We start from the raw sequence: 23,918 nt of genomic DNA, 5'->3' as shown, positions 1-23,918 counted from the left end.
CCGATCCCCTGACCCCCCACAGGCTACGCCGAGGGACCCCACGGTTCACGAATCTGTGCACTGGGCCTCTAGTAAAACATAAACACTATTCAAGAGCCAGCCCCTGTCATTTCACCCCACCAGAAACCTTCCAGCGTGAGCACACAGGGCAGGACTCCCATTTCTAAGAATGTGTAGCATTTTATTTACAGCCGCCCGCTGCGTGGCTAGTCCCCTGCCCTGCCAGGGAGGGGTGTTTGCGGGTCCTGCCTGACCGGGGTCAGCACAGCAGCAGCGCTCCCTGGGGCATGGCTGAGTGAGAGCCAACCTCAGCCAGTGCTGACCTTTGGACCGTGACCTGAGTCTTGGGACCATGGCCCACCTGTCCTGTTCGTTCATTAAACACAGCGCAGACCGGGAGGAGTGGCGGAGACAGGGCTGTCCTGCCAGGGCTGGGCCTGGCCTCGTCATTTCTTGCTCTTCCGTGTCCACTTCTTTTTCACGTCTGGCTCCTGGCACCCAGGGACCTTTGCTCTGGCCCCTGCCTGAGGCTGCCGCCGCCTCTTGCGCGCTCCTCTCCTGCCATGGCCTCTGGGCTGTTCCGGGGGCGCAGTGGGGTCCACCCCTGGGCCGTGACGCCGCCTCTTTCTCTCTAATCTGGATCTCAGGTCTGCACGTGGGTCCTCCTGTTCATTTCTCCCTGAAACAGCAAGGCCACATAATGAGGTGCGTGAAGGCCTGGGCTACCTCACTTCAAGGCTGGCCAAAGGTGCCAGCCCAGGGCAGCAGAGGACACGAGAGCACCTGACACAGAAGCACCAACAGCCTCAGGAGCAGACACGCACCAGCAGCTGGGGCCCCGCACAAGTGCCGACATGCTGGCTCCTGATACCAGAGAGGCAGCCTCAGAAAGAGCAGTGAGCACAGGATCAAGGCAAAGACATGACAGAAGGGGCGGGCGGGCCCAGGCTCAGTGCACTGGGGCTGGAGGTGATGCTGGTGAGAAGGGACAGGCTCGGAGGCAGGGCCGGGAGCAGGGAACAGCCTGGTGCACCAGAGCCATGAGATGGCATTTGGGGGCCACTGGAGTAGGTTAGGTGCTGGAGTGGGCCCTGTGCCTGCCGCACGGCCCAGATGTGAAACATATGAACGGCGGGGCCCTGGGCAGAGCAGTGGTGAATCGAGAAACGCTTCAAAGGGCACAGCCCATGTCACTGCAGCAGGCAGCCCCATGCCTGGTGGTCTGCAGTGGGCACGGGGCCTGGGTGACAGTACAGAGTCGTCCTTAGTGAGGCTGTCGCATTCTCACCACAATTGTGTGGACAGCTGAGGAGGAGGGAGGAGGCAGGGGAAGGAAAGCCTCTAGAACAGGGGTGGGCAAACTTTTTGACTCGAGGGCCACAGTGGGTTCTTACACTGGACCGGAGGGCCGGAACAAAAGCATGGATGGAGTGTTTGTGTGAACTAATATAGATTCAAAGTAAACATCATTACATAAAAGGGTACGGTCTTTTTTTTTTTTTTAGTTTTATTCATTTCAAATGGGCCGGATCCGGCCCGCGGGCCGTAGTTTGCCCACAGCTCCTCTAGAATCAAGGAGAGCGGTGAGGCGAACTGGTCTCGGGCGGACACTGAGGCTGAGGAGTGGATGGGTCAGAACCCACAGATGCACACAGATCAAAGATGAAGAAGGACCAGGAAGCAGCAGCACAGACTGAAACTGCAGACAAGGAGAGCGGGGAAGATGGCAAGTGTCCCGGAAGCCAGACAAGCCGAGTCCTGGCTGCACCGGGGAGCCTGCTGCTGCAGGGCATCTGGTCCAGGGCACTCATGGTGCTGGGGCAGCCGGGGCAGGCAGGAGGCGTCACGCCTGGAGGCCTCACCCAGGAGACATGGCAGGTGTGTTCCCATTACAACAGGTGGGGAGGCCCCCCCACCGTCCGCGGGCATAGTCCTACCTGTCTCGTTCTGCGGCTGGGATTTGGGCAAACGCTTCTTGGCCTTCCTCCCCCTCCTCCCTTCTTGCAGTCCCCTGTAGGCTTCTTCTGGGACGTCCTCCTCTGGGAAGAGGCCTGAGGACCAAGGCAGAGGTCAGGGCTGAGGGCAGGCCTGTTCAGTCTGCTCCATATGGCCCAGCAAGCAGCCCCTCCCCAAGCTTGTGCCAGGAGGCCCTGCTCCACGCCCACCACAGCTCCGCCGGCCCGAAACCCTAGTTGGCACCATGGGAAAGAGCCCGTTCTTGGAGCACGTAGGATGCCAGGCCTACTTCTTTAAAACGCTTATGCCGGGAGGGGCTCGGGAGAGCTTCCTGGGCAATGATGTTCCACAGCGGGATGAAAGGCTCTGCACCAGTCAAAGCCCACAGGTGCACAGTCTCCATGCTTTCACTGGATGTAAATCTCACCTAAGAAACACTGGACTTTAATTCATAACGGGCATGAGGTATTTAACGGTGAGGGAGGGAGGGCTCAGTGGGCAGATTCGTGATAGGACAAGGACAGTGAAATGATGATGACAGAATCCAGGTGGTGGATATGCAGGCCTTTACGATAAAATCCTTTCAACTCTGCTATGTGTGTAAATATTTTTATAATGAAATGTTGGCGGGGAAAATGCTACATCTCCAATCATAAACCTTCCAGAGAACTGTCCGCAGAATAAACCATACCAGTTCCATCAGCCACACACCAGGATGTGGAGAGGTCTGCTGCAGACCAGCAGCCTTAGCATGCTGGGAACTTACTAGAAATGCAGGTTCCTGGGCCCCACGCTGCCCCAGGCCCAGCACTGACCTAAGACGAGCTGCAGAACCCCAGACCCCTCTGTGCAGACTATTCATGCTGCGAGGGTGAACCTACGAGCTCCCACGCTCTCCCGAGAGAAGGGGACAGATGCCTTCTCCCCGGGGCCGGTCTTGGTGCTCACCTTCAGCGAGGTCCTGCAGCCTGCAAGAACAAGAGACAGTCACTCCCCGTGGCTGTGGCTCCCGGAGGAGGAAGGAGGCGGGACAGAGAAGGCACCTCACAACCTCCAGCCTCCTGCCTCCTGTGCGGGCAGCATGGTGGCCCTCGGTGAGCCCCTCGCTACCTGCACTCTGAAGGGGAGTCCTGCCCCCTTGCCCGCTAGCTGAGGCTGCCCGAGAGGGAAGGGGCAACCCCAGGGCAGCGGGAAGAACAGAAACACTTACTTGCGGATCACTTTGTAGAGACGCTTCCTGTTCTGAGAAGGGGTGCTCTGGTGACTGGCCATTTCAAACAGCTTGTTAGCAACAGCCTCGTAGTCAAACTGTTTCACAAAGAGACACCATGGAGACAAAGGGTCGGTCACTGCCAGGTGCTGCCAGAATGTGAGCAAGTAGAGAGAAGCACCTGGCCCACAGGACACACCTGCTGTCCCCTCAGCAAAGGTGACTGTGTACAGCTCACTCCAGGACAGTGCCCCCCAAAAAAGAGGGGAGCCTCTCTATAAATTTAAATCCTCTGGTAGCCACATGAAAACAAGGAAAATTAATTTTGATAAATTTTATTTAAATCAAGGTATCTTAAATCTGACTAATTTCTCAAGTAATCAATACTGAAAAGTTGTAAGTATTCCACATTCCCAATGTGCCTGGAATCATAGGTCCTCACTGGCCCCAGCGCCCCAGGAGGCAGTGGGCAGTTCTGGGGCTGGGCAGCTGATGAACGGTGAAGCCTCTGAACCCCGTCTCCAGGTGCCCGGCCTCCAACCCCATTTTCAAGGACTTGTGCTCTGGTAGACGCAGGGCTCCCCAAGTCTCAGCCAACGGCTGCCCTCCCCGTCCCTGACGCCTCCCCCCCTCCAGCTCTGCCAGCTTCCAGAGTCGGCTATAAAGCCGAGGAGAGAGGCTGAGCTCAGCCCACGAGCCCAGGCCACCCACCTGAAGGACGGCGCCCGTGCTGTCCTCATCGTCCTCGCCCTGCTCCTCACCCAGGCCCGGGTGAGCCCCACAGGAGCCTAGGATGAAAGAGCTGCATCAACTCAAACTACTTGAACCAGCCCTCTCTGCCCAGAGTGCAAGGTGTAGGCTGTGGGAGCCCACAGCACGAGACGGGGGGACCCCGACAGCCTCACGCTGAGGGAAGTGGGGCCACTGCAGCCTGGAAATAAGGGAGACGCCCCAGAGGACGTGAAGGCCTGACCGGTCCTCGAGGAGGGAAATGAAGAGGGAATTATGAGTGGCGTCTTAGGTACATGTGGTGCCAGAGCTCTGGGCGCCAGGGAGAAGGGCAGCTGGTCCAGCCACGGGCGGGCCTGTGGAGACGATGCTTCAGTCATTTGGGGCTTTCACGTCACTGCCTACAGAGAACACTGCTGGACCACAGGTGGCCATGAGGGCAGGTGTGTGTGGCAGGTGAGGACAGCGAGGCGGCAAGCAGGCACAGGTGGGCAGGGGCAGGCCTGTCAGGAGACTCCTGGGTCTGCCTGGGCCAGGGCCACTCAGGTGCTTAGAGTGAGAGAGAAAGGGAGGGACAGGTGAGACGCAGGATGCCAGAGAACATGCTGGGGGCGGAGAGGGGGTTGCCGACTAACAAGAAAGCCAAAGGGGAGGGAGACGTTAACCCCTAATCTATGGTCAAATGACCTTCCACAAGGGCGCCAGGACCCGTCAGTGGGGAAGGACAGTCCCTTCAGGGAACAGTGCCAGAAAGTTGGCCATCACAAGCGAAAGAGAGAAGCCGGGTCTTCCCTAACACCACATACAAAAATTAGCTCTAATGACCCACGACCTGCATATAAACCTAAACTAAAAACTCCTAGAAAAAAACAGGACAAAAGCTTCACAGCATTAGATGTGGCACTGAGTTCTTGGATGTTACACAAAAGGCACAGGTAACAAGAGAAAATACAGGCAAAATGGACTTAATGAAAATGTTTAAATGTTGTGCATCAAAAGAGACTATCGATAGAGTAAAAACAACTCAGAATGGGAGAAGCTACCTCCAAATCACACATCTCGTAAGGGGCTAGTATCCTGAATATAACGAGGACTCCTAAAATTCAACGAAACAATCCAGTGAAGAGTGGACAAAGGACTTGAATAGACTCTTCTCCAAAGACATACAAATGGCCAACTAGCACATAAAAGGATGCTCAACATCACTCATCATTAGGGAAATGCAACTCAAACCACAACCAGATACACCTCACACCCATGAGGACGGCTATCAAAAAAAAACACACCAGAAAATGACAAGTGTTGGCGAGGATGTGGAGAAATGTGAACCCGTGTGCACTGTTGGTGGGAATGTAAAATGGTGCAGCAACTGTGGAAAAAGTACAGTGGTTTCTCAAAAAATTAAAAGTAGAATTAGCATATGATCCAGTGATCCCACTTTTGGGTATAAACCCAAAATAATTGAAAGCAGGGTCTGAAGGAAACACACTGTAGGCCCCACCCCAATCTGATGCTGGTGGGTGAATTCAGAGAAACGTGAATGGATAACGACAGAAAAGGGTACGGACACAGTGGGAAACAGCCATTTTGTACGGGAAGCTTTGGGAAATGTTGGTTACTGCAGTCTGCCTGAAGTCAGGACAAAACTGAACAAGCAAGATGAGTTTGTTCCTGGCCGGGGGCTCAGTTGGTTAGAGCATCGTCCCGATAAGGTTGAGGGTTTGATCCCCAGTCAGGACACATACAAGAATCAACCAATGAATGTATACAAAATGAAACAACAAATCCATGTTTCTCTCACTCCCTTTCGCCGCCCCCGACCCCCCCCCCCAAATCAATAATTTATTTTAAAAATAAAGAAAATAAAAAGACGAGTGTGGTGCTTTGGAAAGTGTGAAAGCTGCTAGTGACCTCTATTCTCCTCCATCAGAAGTAACTGAAATTAAAGAAGCTCTTGCAGAAAATCCAGGACTTGTCAACAAATCTTGTTATGAAGATGGTTGGGTGATCAAGATGACACTGAGTAAGCCTTCAGAACTAGAGAACGAATGAGTGAAGAAGCATATGAGAAATGGCTACATCTACTGAGGATGAAAATGGAAAGCCCGCTAAATGCTAACTAAAGTAGCATGAAACAACTTCAATTGGTATAGTTGTCTTAAGTTAATGGTAGACAGAAGATTTTTAATAGCAACTTTTAGTAATACCATGACAAAAGAAACTACAGCAATACTATTGGAAGAAAATACCCCTAACTTTCTAATGCTTGCAGATAAACACAATGTGCATCCTTTCCCAGCACCCTATGATTTTTAGACTAGGCTACAATTAAAATATCAAAAATAAACTTTAGTAACAAAACATTCAACTTCATTAGAAAAAAAAAGCTACACTGTACACCCATGTTCACACAACAGATAAAACCTGGAAGGAATCAGTGTCCATCTACAGATGACTGGATAAGCAACATGTGGTGCATGCACACAATGGAACACCATTCGGCCTTAAAAAGGACCAAATCCTGGCACAGGCTACTACATCCATGATCAACAGAGCTCCCTATCCTGGTGGAGTCGACATCAGTGGGAAAGATGGGCCGGGACAATGAACAGTGATTTATGTAACTAGAAGCGGGTTATGCCAGGAAGTGACAGCAAGGGAGGCAGGCGAGGGCTGGGAGGCTTCGCTTCAAGCAGGGTGGTGAGGGGAGGGCCCCTGGAGTGACAGAGGGTGGACACCGGTGGGAGAGAGAGGGCCGGGGAGTCAGGACGGCGCACAGTGAGCGAGGGCCAGGGGAGTGAGTGACATGGTGCCTGTTTTTCAAGGACACGTTGACCATCAGGCCAATAACAGACTTTGGGGGCAAAGGCAGAAACGAGGAGACCAGACAGGCCGAGGGCAGGTGGCACAGAGGGGACAGACATGTCATACTGAATGCACAGTAAGCCTCACCTTCAGGTGGCTTCTTGGACGCCACGCCCTGTTCCTGCCCATCATCCTCTGACATCTCCTCCTCCTCCTCCTCCTCCTCCTCCTCCTCCTCCTCCATTTCATTCATTAGGTCTTCAATGGCGAGCGGGGCCTGTTCCACAATCGTTTCAAAGATGCCTCGGTTGATGTTATGTAGAACCAGGGAGCTGAATGGGAGGCAGGCACGAAGGCAGGCGTTAGGCGGGACCCGCAAGGAAAAGACCTGCTGACTCCTGTGACCATCTCTCTAAACCGCCGGCCACCAGCCCCTCTGGTGAATTTGTCATGTGGACACAACGCGTACCCTCTTCCCCAAAGGGAACAGCAATCCCCAGACAGCACCCAGAAGAACTCAGTGCGAAAGAAGAGCCGGCAGGAGGGAGCCCCTGCCACTTACTCCTTAGTCTGGGCAGCGATTCTGCAGAAGGGCTCGATGAACCTGAGGTTCTGGTCTGCCGTCAGCTGCAGGGGAAGTGAAGCGGAAGCTGCCTCAGAGCCTCGTTCACCAACACCCAGCTCAGCTGCCCACCCTGCCCAGCCCCCGCCCCCTCACCTCGCTGGCGCCCACTTTGGCCAGCTCCTCCAGGAAGATCTCGATGAAGTGACTCTTCACCCCGTTGGGGGCCTGGCTATCGGGGAGCAGGATCTCCGTCGTCAGCAGCTCCAACAGCTGCTCAGTCTGTCTGAAGAAGGAAAGGGGCACGTACAGCAGCAGCCAGGCAGGCACCGGGCACGGCGTTCTCTCCCTCTGTCACGCAGACACCTGCCCTCCAGCACGCCAACCTGCAGCCCCACGCGGTCCTCCGGGACAAAGGCCCTGTCAATCACTGATTCGTGTGACCTTCGCAGCATCACAACGTGTGGCCTGACTGAACTCAGCTACAAAGTGCAAGATGTGTGAGCACTCACAGGCCCGCCCTGTCCCGAGTGCAGGGAGAGGCTTGGGGCGACAGGAGGCGAGCACCACCTGCTGTCTCGCACCCCTCCCCGGGAACTGCTCAGGAAGGCACACCAGGACACAGCAAATGCCAAGGAAGGAGATGGAGGCCACACAGACGGGGATGAGCTTGCTCCTAGGTGCTGCTTCACCAAGTACAGGGCCCGTAAGGTCACGACAGACCACTCCCTGGCACGTTGGTTTCAGTGACCAGAGGCCTGGGCTCCCAGGTCAGAGAGCTCGGAGACCCATCTTCAGGGTCTACAGGCGTCTGAAATCCGGGGCACCTGATGACACACAGATCTCTACACCTGAGCTGGAAATGGGCATTCTTTAAGGGGCTGCCCGGATGACCTGGTTGTGTGGCAACAGGAGGGATTCACCAGTTGGGGAAGGAAACGTGGGAAAAAGGGGTCGAAGCCAGAGCAGGTGCAGGAGCCCTCCTGCCAGGGCTGCTGATGATGCTAACGAACACTTACCCAAAACAAACTGGTCACAGACACTGTGTCAGGACAGGGAAGGGTAGAGGTCACACCAGCACTGGTCACCCAGGCAACGGGAGGCCAAGTGCTTCAGCGTGACCCCTGCACTGAACCACTAGTGACAGTGAGGACGAAACCACCTCCAATTGTTTGTTATTGGTAATAACAAACCAATAAGAAGTTAACTGAAGTCAACCGTCCCTCTAACACTGGATTCCGCTTCAGTCACTAGCTACTTCGGGGGAACCCACAGCCCAAGGTCCTGAAATGAGTGAGACCCCAGACCTCAAGGTCCTCATGGGGACTTAGGGATGACACCACTCAAAACCAAAGGACTCTTACCCCAACGTAAAGTCACCCACAAGGATGCTAACAAAAAAATATCAGCTAACTATAGTCCAACTCCTACTGACCTTTTTTTACATGAGGAATAAGTGGGCAGGGCCAAGGTTTTGCTAACTGCTTTCCAAAGGTAAAAAGTCCTAGCATAGCTGGGGCTGTAAGCTGAAGGCGCTGGTTCAGTAGCTATTCTAACATCTGGGGACTGGTTTTAGTATCCACCTACTTGAAATTAACTCCTTTAATGTACACTTTTTAATTATAAATCAATTCAAAATCCATTGTTTCTAAGCCCCTTTCCTCCTGTCTTCCCCCGCCCCTGCCCTAAAATCGTGCAGGATGTTTCTGGTGCATCCTCAGTAAAATAAAAAGCAGTCTGCAAATGTCATGTGTGAATACCACTTCCGTACCATGTGCACAAAACAATGCAGCAACTTAAAAAGTGTCTGTTGGAGTTAAAATCGTTTTAATGCCTTATAAATTCTGAGTTCCTTATACTGAACATGTATCACTCTCAAAATTAGAAAACAATTATAAAGAAACCAAATTTTACATTAATTTTAAAAGATTTTAAAGTGAACATTCAGAAACCCACTTTGCGTGGTGGCTCTGTCTGCCCCCCCACCCCCGAGGTTAGAAACCAGCTCCCCATCAGCTGGACGCACAGCTCCAGGCCAGGTGGCGGGAACCACCCTGCCTGGTCCCAGGAGGGGCTGGGAAGAGCTGAGCCCCAGCAGAGCCCAGGCCGCCCACTGCAGCAGAGCAGCTCTGCCCGTGCCTGCAGGAATGGAAGCCCCTTGCAGGTTAGAGGACACAGACTACCCCTCCACAGCGCTCCTGGCAAAGGGAGAAGTCTGGACAAATTAAGTATTTCCAGAACCCGTGCAATGGTCATTGACAAAAGAGCTAAACACAAACAGACAATATTTTTTATGTGAGAACTCAATTCTAATTCACAACTTACCATCAAGGTTGAAAACATTTACATGAACACACGCAAACTATAATTTTTAAAACACTTCACTGTAAGTGCCATCAGGTCACTCTCTAATGTGAAAGCTGACGTCTCCTTTACGGCAAATAATTAAAAGAACCCGTGAACCCAATCCCCCAGGGGCAGGAATCGGGACTGGCCCGCCAGCAGCAGACGCGGGACGTGCTGTGAGTACTGACCTTTCCTCCCATCCCCGCATTTTCAGGGCCGTCAAGGATTCCTTCAGGACCATCCGCATGAGCTGTGGCACACAAGGAGGCCGTTAGTGGTGGCGCAACCCAGACTTCCCGAGACAGCCCCTCTGCCCGTGGTCGTCTGCGAGTCCCAAACACACAGCAGGCCCCGGAGCTGTAGGCGGACAGAACACCAAGCCCGCAGAGCCCGGGGGAGGTGTTGCTGCCCAGGGCTGAGGTGCCCCAACTTCCCAAGCGCACCAGGTGTCAGGCTCCTAGAGGAGACCTGGGCAGCAACTGAGGCACCATGAACAACAGCGGAGGTGGAGGGGCCCCGCTGCAGGAGTGAGAACGGGAGTGAGGCGCAGGTGCCGAGGCGGCAGAGGCCCTGTGAACACTGGGTCCGACAACTGAGCACATCCCCCCCAGCAGAGCGAAGGGTTACTGCCTTTCTGATCTCCACGCAGGAAACGCTCCCCTTAAACCTCGTCATTTAATCGAGCCCCATGCCTGCCCCCAGCCCCGTTCCCCAGTGCACTGCTCACAGCATTTCTGGCCCAGTTTCCCTGCCTCCCGCATACTGACCCCACATCCCGCAGAGGGTCCAGTCGTGGTCAGAGGTGAGAGGACAGTATAGGGCACTCCCAGCACTAGGACGCCTGTCCCCAGGACAGTGGAGACCTGTCCTACCTCATTTCCAACCTGCAGTGCCATCAAAAGGGGGCTGTGCTGCTGGACATGGTCACCGGGGACCTGGGAAATGGGCCTCAACAAGCAACCGAGTCCATCCTAGCGAAGCGACTGCACCTCAGGCCCCGTGTGCTGATCACACAGAGCTCCTCCGCCTGATAAACCTGTATTTTGTAAAAGTGCAAAGCCTGGCCCCGCCCTGCTCCTCTGCCCGTTGCCTTCGTGTCCATCCTCTCCCTCCTCAGCTCTCTGCCGGGCCCACACTTCAGTGTCTGCCATGCGGCGTCCACAGGACCCTGAGCCCATCAGAGCTGATCTGAGTGACAGAATCACACGTGACCTGCTGCCCTGAGGGGACGCGTCCTCAGTGAGGCTCGGCCACTGCCCTGTACACTGTGCCCAGTGGGTCACCCGCTCTCAGACAGCAACACTGTCCCCTCATCTGGGGACTGTCCCAAGTCCCAGTGAACACCACTTAGTAACAACATAGTTCAACACGGGAGGGGGGTGGCGAGCTATTTCTAAAGGCAAATCAGTAACCTAAATTCACAGGAGGGGAAAGGGGATCCTGCACACAACTGTATCGCTGCCCCCGGCTGGAAGAAGCCAACTTCAGTGCTGGCACCCAGGCTCCCAAGGGCATCCCCTGAGGGCACGAGCCCCACAGCTCTGCTGGCATTCACGGCTCTGCCGGCATTCACAGCTTCCCCACAACCCTCCGGAGGGCAACTGTGACCCTCGTCCTCTGAACTGAAAGCCTGTACGGTGTTTCAAGGACTGAATTCTGTGCCTACTTGCGAACCTTCAGAGACTGGTCAAGTACTGCACAATCCTAGGCATGTGCACCCCGAACAAGACCTAGGCTCCTGAGCGACCACCAGGCTTATGGGTCAGTGGTCAGGGTGGCCGCACTGACCAGAAGCCTTTAGCTCTGCCCTGTTAGGGTGGGAGGCTCAAAGGCCAGACCACTCCATGCTGCTCCCCCGGCCACTCTGGCACCGCAGGGGACCTGGCCGAGCGGCGCGCGCTGCTTCCTCACCATGTAGAACTTATCCAGGCGCAGTCTGTCTATGCCCGTCCACTCGCGACTCATGGTCTGCCAGAAGGTCTGAAGGAACAGGTGCTCTGGGGAGGAAAACAGGCCACAGGAGAATCATGGAGAAACATGGAAGCCACTCTGGGAAGTAAAGTGACAGAATATGAAGACACCGTTGTGTGCAACCAGCCTCTGCCATTCTCAGTCTGAGTTTGCTGAGCTGTGAATCTGGCTTACAAATGGAGCTGTGAGGAACCTCAGAAAGAAAAGCAGAGCCGTAACTGGTTTGGCTCAGTGGATAGAGCGTCGGCCTGCGGAATGAAAGGTCCCGGATTCGATTCCAGTCAAGGGCATGTACCTGGGTTGCGGGCACATCCCCAGTAGGGGGTGTGCAGGAGGCAGCTGATCGATGTTTCTCTTTCATCGATGTTTCTGGCTTTCTATCCCTCTCCCTTCCTCTCTGTAAAAAATCAATAAAATATATTTTTTTAAAAAAACAACAAAAACAAAAGAAAAGCAGAGCTTACCCACAACTCTGAGCGGCAGCGACATTCTCCGAAGAACAGGTGCAAAGAGCACGCAAAGCCACCAGCAAGAAAGAAGGCTGCTCAGGCCACTTCCTCCCCAGGTCCTCGGCCTCCCTTTGGCTGGGCTGAGGCTCTGCCTGACCCTTTGCAGGACCTTGCCACGTGCCCACTAGCCACACTAACCAATCAAACGCAAAACCCTGCTGATAATGGCTACGCCAGAGTGCTAGGGGCTGGCCTGTACCCTTCAGACACCTGTGTTGAAGCTCTAACCCCATACCTAGAAACAGGACTTTATTTGAATACTAAAGGCCCAGTGCATAAAATTCGTGCAAGAGTAGGTCTTCCTTCCCCTGGCTGCTGGCACCGAATTCTCTTTGGCACCCAGGACCTGGGCTTCTCTCTGGCCGATGGCAGGCACCTGGGACCTGGGCTTCCCTGGCAGCCCTGGCTTGCTCGGGACATCTGGTCTAATTAGCACATTACATTTGTATTATTATAGATATGGTCTTTAAAGAGGTAGTTAAGACAAAATGAGGTCACTGTGTGGGACTTCATCCAATCAGACTGTCTCCTTACAACATGCGATCAGGACACAGACACGGAGGGGCAATCACGTGAGGACACAGGGAGAAGACAGCATCTTCATGCCGAAGAAAGAGGCCCCAGGAGAAACCAGCCCTGCCCACACCCTGACATCAGGACACAAAGGGCATCTCTTCTATCCCGTTAAGGCTTCCCCAACAGCAAAGAGCTGATCAGATGGCTCAGCACTGGACGGGCCTGCGTTCACTGACTCCTTCCTGTGTCACTAGGTGAACACTCTATACTTTGCCTTTTGCTGAGCAGACTCTTCTGCAGGTTCTGAGATGGTAAAAGTACAGAAGGTAGATATTCTCCTCCACTAATGACTCCAATGCAGTGAGACTCTGCCAAGTTGGGAAAGTAGTTTCTATGATTTCTGTGCACGCCCGGCCCCTCCCCTCCCCCCCCGCCCAGCATATTTTGATCCTTTGCCTATTTAAGTCTGAACGAAACCACCAGCAATGGTCCTAGTGCCTATGCCAGTGATGCTGCCCAGCCCTGGCCACCCTTAGGGCAGCAGAGAGAGGCACAATGCTGGTGCCTAGGTCCCTCCCTTAGAACCCTACTTAAGGACAGCAGGATCTGGTCATCAAGACTCTAAAGATGCCGAAACCGGTTTGGCTCAGTGGATAGAGCATCAGCCTGCGGACTGAGGGGTCCCGGGTTCGATTCCGGTCAAGGGCATGTACCTGGATTGCGGGCACATCCCCAGTGGGAGATGTGCAGGAGGCAGCTGATCGATGTTTCTCTTTCATCGATGTTTCTAACTCTCTATCTCTCTCCCTTCCTCTCTGTAAAAAATCAATAAAATATATTAAAAAAAAAAAAAAAGACTCTAAAGACCCCCAGTGACCCCATGGGCTAGCAGCAGTGTTGAGAACTGCTGATCGTGGTCAGAAGAGGAAAAGCTCACTGAGGAACTTCACAACCATCAGACCTGAGTCAGTCCAGCAGCTTGGTAGCACCACACCAGCTTGCAACTTTAATTTTAAAATGTAGGGTATTAGCCCTTTGGACTTTTGAGCTGAGTGTATTTTAGGTAAAAGTGTTAATACGTGTTGAAGCGTTTCACACATAAGCACGAGCAGACACCAGCTACCATGGGGACTTCTCTCTTGCTCTAGATCTTAGAACCCAGGCTTCTGTGTGTGGAAGCTACTGACACAGTGGTTCTGGCCTCCCCAAGGGGTAAGGATACTCACGTGCCTCTGTGGTTTGAAAAGCATGGACGAGCTGGGAGATGGTCCTTCCTAGTTCCTCCTGTGCAGGAAACAGTAAAAAAACTCCTTCAGCCCCTGAAGAAAGGCGGCCTCACAACAACAAGCAACACACTCAGCGGTCCACCCGGCATGAGACAGGCTTCACTGGCTGCTGCAGCCCAGTGTGCGTGAGGCCTGCAAGCTGCATCCCTGCTGCGAAGGGCTTCCCTCTACAGCTGGGGCCCGCAGAACCTTGCAACAGGGAGTCACTGCCCTCATGATCCGCTGAGCCCTGAGCACAGAGGTTGGCCATCGAAGGAGAGAATAAGAGAGGGCAGGCCAGAGCAGAGGGCCGCAGGACATGCAGCCACCTGACCAGCACAAAGCGGGAGCCAACCAGACCCCTGCAACTTACTCACTGCCTGCCTGTGTCACTGGCCAAGAAGCACTCCGTGCACTTGGTAAATGGGTAATTCCAGAGCCTTCCCTGAGACTCTAGTTTAGAGGCATGGAATACAGTGCAGGATTCTGCACTTTCAATACTGCCCCACCACCCAGGGGATCCTAAAGAAGAGTAAGCAGTTCATATTCTAATAGACACTGTTTTACAAAGGCTAGCATTTTAGGGCACTGACACTACTCTGTAAGACACCATCGTGATGAATACATGTCATTATACATTTGTCCAAACCACAGACCATACACCAGGGGTGAACCCTCAGGTGAATTATGGACTGAGGATAACGATGATGTGGCAAGTGTTAGTTCATCGATTATAACAAATGTACCATCTGGTGGGCGATGTTGGTAACAAAAGCAGCTGTGCAGGTGAGGGGGGGCGGGCAGGAGATAATGGGAAACTCCTGTACCTTCCTCTCAGGTTTTCTGTAAATTAAAACTGCTCTAAAAATAGTTTTCATTTTAAGGAAAGGCAAGTTAAAAAGGCTGCAGGAGAAATCTGTGTCTCAGAGAACTTAGACCCTTTCCCTTGATTTCCATCATTTAGGGCTGTTGGTGATCTCTCACAAACACCAGACAGATAACCCAGGCTTCACCCGGGCGCTGATGTGCACTGATGAGCACCTGTGTGGCTATGGTGCTCAACTCAACAAATATAAGACCCTCTCTGAACAAAGGCCCTCACCTTCCTGCTATTAATAAATCTATATATAGAAAAGCCTAAGTGACTCTTATGTGGGGATGATTGGCCGGTAGCTATGATGGGCACTAACCACCAGGGGGGGTGGTCAGTGCACTCCCAAAGCCAACTTCCCTGGGCTGGCCAACCGCCCCCTCCCCCCCACCCCCCCCCCCTCACCTCCCTGGCCTGATCTGGACTGGGAGAGAAGGTCCTGATCACCAGCCAGGCTGAGGGACCCCACTTGTGCAAAAATTCCTGCACTGGGCCTCTAGTAAATAAATAAATAAATAAATAAATAAATAAAGCCCAAAGAAAAAATAAAAAAAGCTGTAAACTTCGCCCAGAGTCAACCACACGCCCATCTGGCCTCCTACTGACACACTGCTGCTCCAGCTCCTTCTAGCGTCCCATAAGCTCACCTGGAGGAGCGGCTTGTCCTGCATCCACATGCAATAAAACAGTCCTTTCCACACCTTCAGCAGCTCGTCATGAGTGAAACCACCTGCATCAAAACAGCAACACTCAGACTACGTGGCCCCCAGCCTGTCAGTACCAGGAACAAAGGGGCCTTCCCTCTCCTCTCCAGACATCCTCCTAACCCAGAACCTACTGGGCCTGGGCCCGCAGGGACTCCCCCAGGCAACTGCCATTTCATCCTTTCAATAAAAACTGAGACTCCAAGTAGCAGCCACTGTACGATTTTGGAGATTCAAAACTGAGTGAGTCACTATCTCCTGAGTTGGATGGTGGCTGGCTATCTTAGGGGGATAATTCATCCAGCGTCACATCTGGGGTTTGTGCACTTTTCTGCATTAAACTTCAAATTTCAAAAGAAAAGGTTAATTCATCAGGCCAGTACACGACGTAGACACATAAAATCACTCAAAATATTGACTGAGTTCCTGTGTCTGGCACTGTGTTCAGTGAGCAGTGGTTCTCAGACCTGAGCACCAGTGTTAGAATCACTTGGGGGCTTGTAACACGGATCGCGGACCCTACGGCCAGTTTCTGATCCATCAAGGCTGGGATGAGACCAAGAAACTGCCTTTCCAACAAACATCCCGGTGATGCTGCAGTTGCCGATGGGGTGCCACACTTTGAGAACCACGATTACACAGACCAGTTAACAAGCATGTTCTCTGCTCTCGCAGAGCATACGCTACAGTGAAACTCAAATGACAACCCAACAATTACACAAGGACCATTACTGACGAGTGATAAATGGCGCGGGGAGGGGCAGTGTAAATACCCCCGTAGGCGCGCCGGACCACGTGGTTCGGAGGCCACCCAGCCAGGATGGTCCCCGTACCCACTCCCCCCCCGCCCCGCAACCCCCCTCTCCCGGTCCCGCCGGGCCACGCCGCGCCCAGACCCGGCAGTCCCAGTCCCCCAGGCGGCCCCGCAGGCCACGCGCCAACCTGCAGCCCGCTGAGTCCTGGCCACGATGTATTTCCGGAGCTTCCTCACCGCCCGGTCCCGGGTCACCTGCTCGTTCCCCGCCAGGCGCTGCGCCAGCTGGATCTCAGGGGAGAGCTGCACCCGCGAAACCATGGCGATCGCCTCTGAGACCCAGGTACCAGCAACCGCGCCACAGCGCTTCGCCGGGTCGCGCGGTGTGACGTCACACGACCGCGCCGGCCTGGCCCGGGCGCCCTCTCTGACGACCGGCGACTGGGAGGGCATCCACCCCGGCCGCACGCCATCGCCCCGTAGTGGCCGAACACCGCAATGACAGCACTAGACAGTTGTAATTAAAAGGTCACTAAACCTGTGCCCGCCTTTCAGGGGGGCGGTAGTTGAACCTGGTTGAGGACAGAAGGTTCTTTAGCAAAGAAAGCCAGCGAGCACAGACAGAAGGAATGGAAGGATTGGAGAAAACTCTGTGCGGCCCCCAGTGAATCTTTGATTCAGGGTGATAGTCATCAGGAAATGGCACAAAGCTAAAGAAAGGTGGTCCAAGCTATCAGTCCCCGCCGCAAATGGCCGGCCACTGTGGGCGGGGAGGAACGGGGGGAGCCTCCCACGCAGCAGTAGCACCTCTGGGCAGTCAAACCTGACCCTCATCCAGCCTTCAGGGCTGCACCCCAGCTGTCAGGACACAGGAAGGCTGAGCAGGGTGCACAGAAGACAGTCACCACCCTAGTCTGGGACAGTTCGCAAGACAACCGTCCTGATATCTTCACAGACTTAAAGTCATGGATGAAGGAAGGAATGAACGCCTGTATAAAGGAGGGGATGTACTCCTTCACATATTTGCACATACAAATCTTGATTGGATACTGGTTCAAAGAAAAAGCTCTATGTAATTTGTCAACTAGGAAAGTTTGCATATAGACTAGGTGTTTGATTATACTGCAGAATAATTATTTATTTTCTTAGGTGTGACAATGTAGTGCTTATGTTCATGCAGAATGGACTTAGCAGATTTTTTCTGTGAAGGGCCAAGTGTCAGGGAACCCCAAGCCTGTGGATCTACTAGGCTACGAGGATGGGACGGCTATGATATATTATGGCAAAGGGACAGTAAGCAAATTAGCACAGGAAAAGGTCATAGAGAGGGAGTCCAGGAGACACCGGGAGGAGGCTTCCAGAATCCTCTCCAGGTAGAGACACACAGGCCACACTTACCTCCCCAGCAAGGAGCTGTGACAACACGTGTACGATGTCGACTACCAGGAAGCAAAATGGAGAAGCACCCACTTCCTTTACATTAGTGAGTACAGGATAGTTAACACTTGCAGTAAGTAGAGATGGTATGTGGGCAGCAGCATAACTGGTGCCAATGTGGTTATGCCTCCAAGGGGTTTGGAAAAGAAATTCACCCTGACTTATCGAAGGTATCTGATCCTAGATGCATAAGAACAATGGGCAGGACTGCTTACGGGAAAGATTGGCCTTTCACTAAGGAAGCTATAGGCCTAGGACAGGGGTGGCAACCTTTTTGTGAGTGCGTGCCAAAACCAGCAAAATCTCTGACTCAAAATTCTTCTGCGTGCCAACCCTAATTTTTTAAGAACATGTTACGCCTACTTGATATCTCTTAAGCTGTACATATGTGAAGAACCTTGAAGAAATAATAAAATTCATTCGAGAGACAAAAACACAGTATATGATGATGAAAAATACATTTATTTTTATGTATACATGTACACTGATAGTTCGACAGAAAACTTTATGACTCTGTTTGATATTATCAGTGGGACTTTTACTGCTGCATCATTGATGACAGAGATTTTACATCAGGTTTATATTTTGTGACCTTCAGAGATATGCATGAGCTACTCCTTTCATCTGTCAGGCTACTCCTATTACGAGACTTAAAGAAATTCATCACTGAGAACAAAGATTCACAAGCGTATGTGGATGAAACCAAAACTCTGGTCAGATCTAGGAAGGCAGGGAGAGTTAAGGCAGAGGCATAGAAATTACTCTTCCCCTCTCTCGTCAATCCATGTCTATAGTCTTTAAGATAACTTGTTATGTAAAATTATTTATTTATCTAAGATGCACCTACACTAAATTTATCTGAAAAATAAAAAAGTCTATATTAAGAAAAATAATGTAAATGGAAGATTATAAGAGAGGGTTTCGCCTGCCAGCAAAAATTACTGGCGTGCCAGGGGTTGCCCACCCCTGCTATAGGCCTAGGATGTGATTACCTGCATGACCTGCCCAGCTATGAATTTATGGTCAAAGACCTTTGTGGTTACTTTTAGGCTCACCAAGGAGCGCCCAGAGCTTGTCAGGTCTGCTATATAGCCCCTTTTCACTCATTCAGTCATTCAATCATGACTGAATTGTAGGGGTCTCTCCTTCCCTTCCAGACTTGGCCTCCCACCCTTCCTTGAATTACAAACCAGGCTCTTCCCTGGCAGGTACCAGAAAAGCGGTCCTCTCCACTTACCTGCTCATGGGCCACTCCCATTAGGGTTCTGCACGGAGCCTACAAAAGGCAAGGCTGGGCCTGCTCCTGCAGTCACCACCCAGTGGTGGGAGAGGTCCAGCAGCCCCTGAGGTGCAGCCCTAGATGGGGGAGGGGTGCAGCTGGAATGCCACTCCCAACCCAACCTGAAACCTTGGGAGGCATCTCATCACTGGACTCCTTTGTGCCTCCTCTGCTCAAACACGTCAGTCCTTTACTATGTCCCTGGGTCACACACTGGTGCAAGGTGGGTGCAGGACCAGGTCTTGCAGATGAGAAGTGCAAAGCAGTCCCATGCACTGGGGAGTGAGGCCAGGCAGGCCTGGTCCTGGACTCCAAGATGCCCTGGCAGTCTCTGTCCCCAGCTCCTTCTGGAGCCCAATGGGCACACACTTCTCTCCCTACTGCTCTTGGGGACTCTCAGATTCAGTTCCCACTCATCTCTGGGTCTCTCCCACCTGGAACCTGCCCTGCAGGCGGTGTGGCAGCGGAGGTCCTGGATTCCAGAGCTATGGCCTGGGATGTGGGTTTGCAGCTTCACAGGGAGGAGGACAAGTCACAGGAAGATGGGAAGAGCAGATGTTTGGTAACCAGCTGTCTGCCCAGCCATGCAGGTGAGTCTCAGATTTAAAAAAAGGTATCTCTGATGTTTGCTCTCTTTCTGGACCAGGCTCCCCACCTATATGATTTAATATAATCATTTTATTTTTGTTCCCCCCTTTAGTTTAGAGAGAGGAGGGGAGAGGGAGAGCAAGAGAGAAACATCAACGTGAGAGAGAAACATTGATCAGTTGTCTCCAGTTTAGGGCCCCGGGGGATATGGAAGCCGAAGTTGAACCCAGGACCCTTGGTGCACAGGAGAAAGCTGCAAAGGACTGACCACCCCAGCCAGGGCCTCCCCTGCATGCCATGAGGGAGAGGTGGGAGTCCTCCCCACCCCGTGGCTGGGTCTGGATCGCCCTCCGCTCAACATAATCAACAAGCGGAAGTGGCACCTTTTGGAGGCGCGCAGAGCCGGATACCTCCCCCGCGTGTCTCTGGGGCCAATAAGACCAACACCAAACCGGGCACACGCACTGCAGCGCACGCCAGCGGTCCCCAGGCGGCGCCCTCTGGGGGACCAGGTTGTGCAAGACGCCCCGGACTCGCCCAGTTCCCCCCGCCCTACATCACTCCTATGCCCCACCCCACCCCACCCCGAACCGGCGTTGGTGTCCCGCCCCTCCCGCCGGACCGCCCTCCCCGCCCCCGCGTGATCCCGCCCCGCGTCACCTGACCTAGGACTTAGAACAGAGAACTGAGCTCGCAGTCAAAACCCCTCGCTCTGCCTTCGCTGCTAATCTCACTTGCAGGCCATTGCTCTGTACCCACTGCTCTTCCCTTCTGTGTCCGCTGCTCCCTGCTCGTGGTCCGCCATGAGCGCTAGACTGATTGGTGGGCCCTCCGAAACCCGGCCCGCCACGGCCGAGATCCAGGCCATCGCCGACAAGGTAGGCGGCTGGTCCCCCAGAGCCCTAGACGGGTCCCGCCCTGTCCGCACAGGGGCATTGCCCGCTGGGACGCGGACGGTATTGAGCTGGGACAGGGACCCTGGGCCTCGGCTTCTAGAGGGAAGGGCCTGGTGTGCTTGTCCTCGGGCGGTTCCGGTCAGTGAAGCTGGGACAGGGTCTGCAGGGGTCCTAACTTCTGCCCTGCCTTATTCCAGTGCTCCTTGTGCAAGTAAAACAAAAACGGAAACCAGGCTGGGATGCAGAGGCAGAGCCTGGTTCAGACCTGGGCAGCGCTTGACTTCTGTGCCTCAGTTTCCTCGTCTGTAAAGTGGGCATCACTGGGGGGCCTTCACCGAAGGTTCTGGGGAAGGTGGGATGGTGGGGCCACAGGAAGGCTCAGGTTCTGAGAAGACACAGAGTTCAACAAACCTGCTGCTTCCCTAACCCCGTGGTCAGCAAACTGCGGCTTGTGAGCCACATTCGGCTCTTTGGCCCCTTGAGTGTGGCTCTTACTAAGCCTTAGGAGAACCCTAATTAAATTATTAACAATGTACCTACCTATATAGTTTAAGGTTAAAACATTTGGCTCTCAAAAGAAATTTCAATCTTGATATTTGGCTCTGATGACTAATGAGTTCGCCCACCACTGCCCTAACCCCATAGAACCCCACCCCCAACTCCACCCCCTGTGCTCGGGTGGTTTAGAGTCTAAACTTTAGACCATCTGACCACAGTAAAGGATGGTGACTCAGTCCCATGAGACTTTGAAAATGAGGAATCTGTAGGGACTGGGTGGTGAGCCAGTTGGGCGAGGTTCCTCTCCCACGCGGCTCCGGAGCCCAGCCTCTCCTGAGGTTCCCGGGTCCCAGGCCTAAGGAATTCCTCACTTGCTGTGTGAACTGTGAATGGGCATCAGCTCAGGAGAGAGGAGTGGCTGTCTCGGGGCTCCCTGATGTGGTGCTGTCACTTGAAAGTGACAAGTAAGAGGGCGGTCACCATTGCCTCTGGGAGGCAGTTCTTCAGGGCGGGGCTTGCCTGTGGCTCCTAGAGGACAGGGCAGGGACACCCTCTTGCTGCTGCAGGTACTGATCCTCCCCCAGCTCTCCAGGCTGCAGGTGTGGAGAACAGAGGCCAGAGAGGGAGCCCTGGCCAGAGGATGTCAAAGTCCCCAATTCTGGCTCAGCTTCCTCAAGTAGTGCCCACCAGTCCCGACCTTGGCCTTCCCTGGCCCTCTGCAGTCTCCTGGCCCCTTGAGGGTGGTAACTGGCAACTTCCTCACCATCCCCAGGCCTTTCCTGCTCCCCTTGGCTCTAGTTCAGCCCGTCTTTCTCCCGGTCCACAGTACGATCAGTGAACTGTCACCACGGGCAGGGCCTGGAGGCTGCCACATGCCCAGTCCCATCGCCTGCATTTGGGTCTTCTCACCATTCCTGCTTTCCTGCCTCCACTCCTGAAACAGGCCAAGAGGGAGGTCATTCCTTCCCAGAATCTAGTGTGCGTTTGTGTGTGTCACTCATCCCCGTAGGCTTGTCCACCGTCTGCAGGGTCAGATCCCTGTGGACCAGACATGGCACCTTGCACGACAGGTGAGCACTGAGACACAGGTAGGCCTGCAGTGCGAACCCTGCCGGCCGCATGCAGAGGGCACAGGAGCGGCAGGAGGGACCTGCCTTCTCCCTTCCTGACCCTCCCTCCTGTCAGCTGCCGACTCCATTCTCCCTCCATTCTGATCCCTGGTTAGGGCCCCTCCCTGAAGGCGCGGGCAGGCCACAGGCCTCCTGCCGGCCACGGGTTTGACAGGCTTGGTCCTGATTGTGAGGAATAATCTGTAAAGGGGGGGCCTTAGGGGTCAGCTTGTAACATCTGACATGAGGCCGCAGCTCCCGTGTCAGTCGCTCTTGCAGGAAGGAGACACTGAGTTCCCCTCTCTCCTGCCCCTTAGGTGAAGTCCCAGCTGGAGGAGAAGGAAAACAAGAAGTACCCCACTTTCAAGGCCATGGAGTACAAGAGCCAGGTGGTCGCGGGGACTAACTACTTCATCAAGGTGGAGTGTCCGCTACTGGGGTGCTCATGCAGATGTGGGGAGATGGGGGACTTACAGGGGCCAGGACAGGGGTGCTAAGGGGGTTCCTGTAGCCCTGGCTGGTGTGACTCAACAGATAGAGCGTCAGCCTGCACACCAAAGGGCCTCGGGTTTGATTCCCGGTCAAGGGCGAGTACCTGGGTTGCAGTTTGGATCCCTGGCCTCAGTTGGGGCGCATGCAGAAGGCAATCAGTCGATGTATGTCTCCCTCTCTCTTTCTCTCTAAAAAATCAATATAAATGTTTTTAAAATAATAAAATAAAATGAGTGTGCATGCACTCCTGCAGGCCTCCATGGAGGAGAGGACTGAGCCATTCGGGCAACTAAGGGCTCTGAGGAGCGGATGTAGCGTGCCAGGGGTGCTGGCTGGGGTGATGGGCATCTGCTACGCCCGAAAGAGGAAGACGGGAATGTCACACCCTAGTGGCTGATGCCCTGAGGCAGTGGTTCTCGACCTTCTGGCCCTTTAAATACAGTTCCTCATGTTGTGCCCCAACCATAAAATTATATTCGTTGCTACCTCATAACTGTAATGTTGCTACTGTTATGAATCATAATGTAAATATCTGATATGCAGGATGGTCTAGGCAACCCCTGTGAAAGGGTCGTTTGACTGCCAAAGGGGTCGCGACCCACAGGTTGAGAACCACTGCCCTGAAGGGACTGGGCCTCCCGGCTCTCAGGGCCTTTCTCACACAGTCCACCAGGCACAGGGACTTGGGGTCAGAGGCAGCACCTGCCCCCCTCACTCGACTCTCTTTGCAGGTTCAAGTTGAAGATGATGACTTCGTGCACCTTCGCGTGTTTCAAAGTCTCCCTCATGAAAACAAGGCCCTGGCCTTGCACAATTATCAGACCAACAAGACAAAGCAGGACGAGCTGGCCTATTTCTAGTTCTGGGTTTTGAACTGAACCTTCGCCACGTGGTTCTCTGTCACGTGTTCCCGTGCCGGGTCATAAATGAATGCCGTCTCTATGCTGTGCCATTTTCGCTGGAGGGGCTGCTCTGCACCAATCTGGTGTCTCTGCCTCTGACTTTAACAGCGTGATTTTCCTCCCAATCAATGATCTTAACTAAATTGCTTTCCAAGAGGGCTGAAGTGATCTCTAAATAAATACATTTTTAAGGTTTTGCAAATTTCCTCCTTTGCTGTGCGTTTTCTTCTTCATATGAAACCATAACCACCATATAGACGTGTTTACAAAGGTCTTTCAAGGCCACATGCCGGGCTTGAGACCCTCCACCTGAGGAAGAGAGCCCAGCGGGGTTGCCCCAGGTCCCAGCAAGTGGGTGGTCGACCCAGGGCCCCAGGAGCCGCTCCAACAACAGCTCTGGACTCTGCATCCTGTCTCCAGGCCTCGGTTGCCCCCGTAAGTAAAAGGACTAAAGTAAACCCGGGTCTAGACCATGGGTTCCAGATGTGCTCAGTCACACTGTTTCCGTAGCAGCAATGA

General features: G+C 53.6%; 2 protein-coding genes across 3 annotated transcripts; one reads left to right on the top strand and one right to left on the bottom strand.

Annotated features, from left to right (window-relative positions):
* Positions 1–91: 91 nt before the first annotated feature.
* On the bottom strand, positions 92–16,574 carry RRP1 (ribosomal RNA processing 1). Of its 2 annotated transcripts, XM_081088009.1 has the most exons (13): positions 16,387–16,562; positions 15,388–15,470; positions 13,831–13,888; positions 11,520–11,605; positions 9,797–9,858; positions 7,419–7,548; positions 7,263–7,327; positions 6,848–7,032; positions 3,878–3,954; positions 3,167–3,264; positions 2,905–2,924; positions 1,938–2,051; positions 92–679 (listed from the first exon to the last, which is right to left on the bottom strand). In XM_081088009.1, exons 1-13 carry the CDS (start codon positions 16,517–16,519, stop codon positions 447–449), a joined length of 1,344 nt encoding a protein of 447 aa, XP_080944135.1. In that variant the 5' UTR covers positions 16,520–16,562; the 3' UTR covers positions 92–446. The 2 variants fall into 2 exon arrangements, with proteins under 2 accessions (XP_080944135.1, XP_080944136.1); XM_081088010.1 differs by lacking the exon at positions 2,905–2,924 and having other exon boundaries at positions 1,938–2,088; positions 16,387–16,574.
* Positions 16,575–19,929: 3,355 nt separating this feature from the next.
* On the top strand, positions 19,930–23,605 carry LOC308516972 (cystatin-B-like). Its single transcript, XM_081088022.1, has 3 exons — positions 19,930–20,380; positions 22,323–22,424; positions 23,229–23,605. Exons 1-3 carry the CDS (start codon positions 20,306–20,308, stop codon positions 23,355–23,357), a joined length of 306 nt encoding a protein of 101 aa, XP_080944148.1. The 5' UTR covers positions 19,930–20,305; the 3' UTR covers positions 23,358–23,605.
* The last annotated feature ends 313 nt before the right edge of the window (positions 23,606–23,918 follow it).

The sequence above is a fragment of the Myotis nattereri genome (genome assembly GCF_964212035.1).
Source record: "Myotis nattereri genome assembly, chromosome: 3".
In the NCBI taxonomy this organism is placed as follows: Eukaryota; Metazoa; Chordata; class Mammalia; order Chiroptera; family Vespertilionidae; genus Myotis; species Myotis nattereri.
The sequence above is the reverse complement of the archived record's forward strand: the minus strand, read 5'-3'. Positions and strand labels throughout refer to the sequence as shown.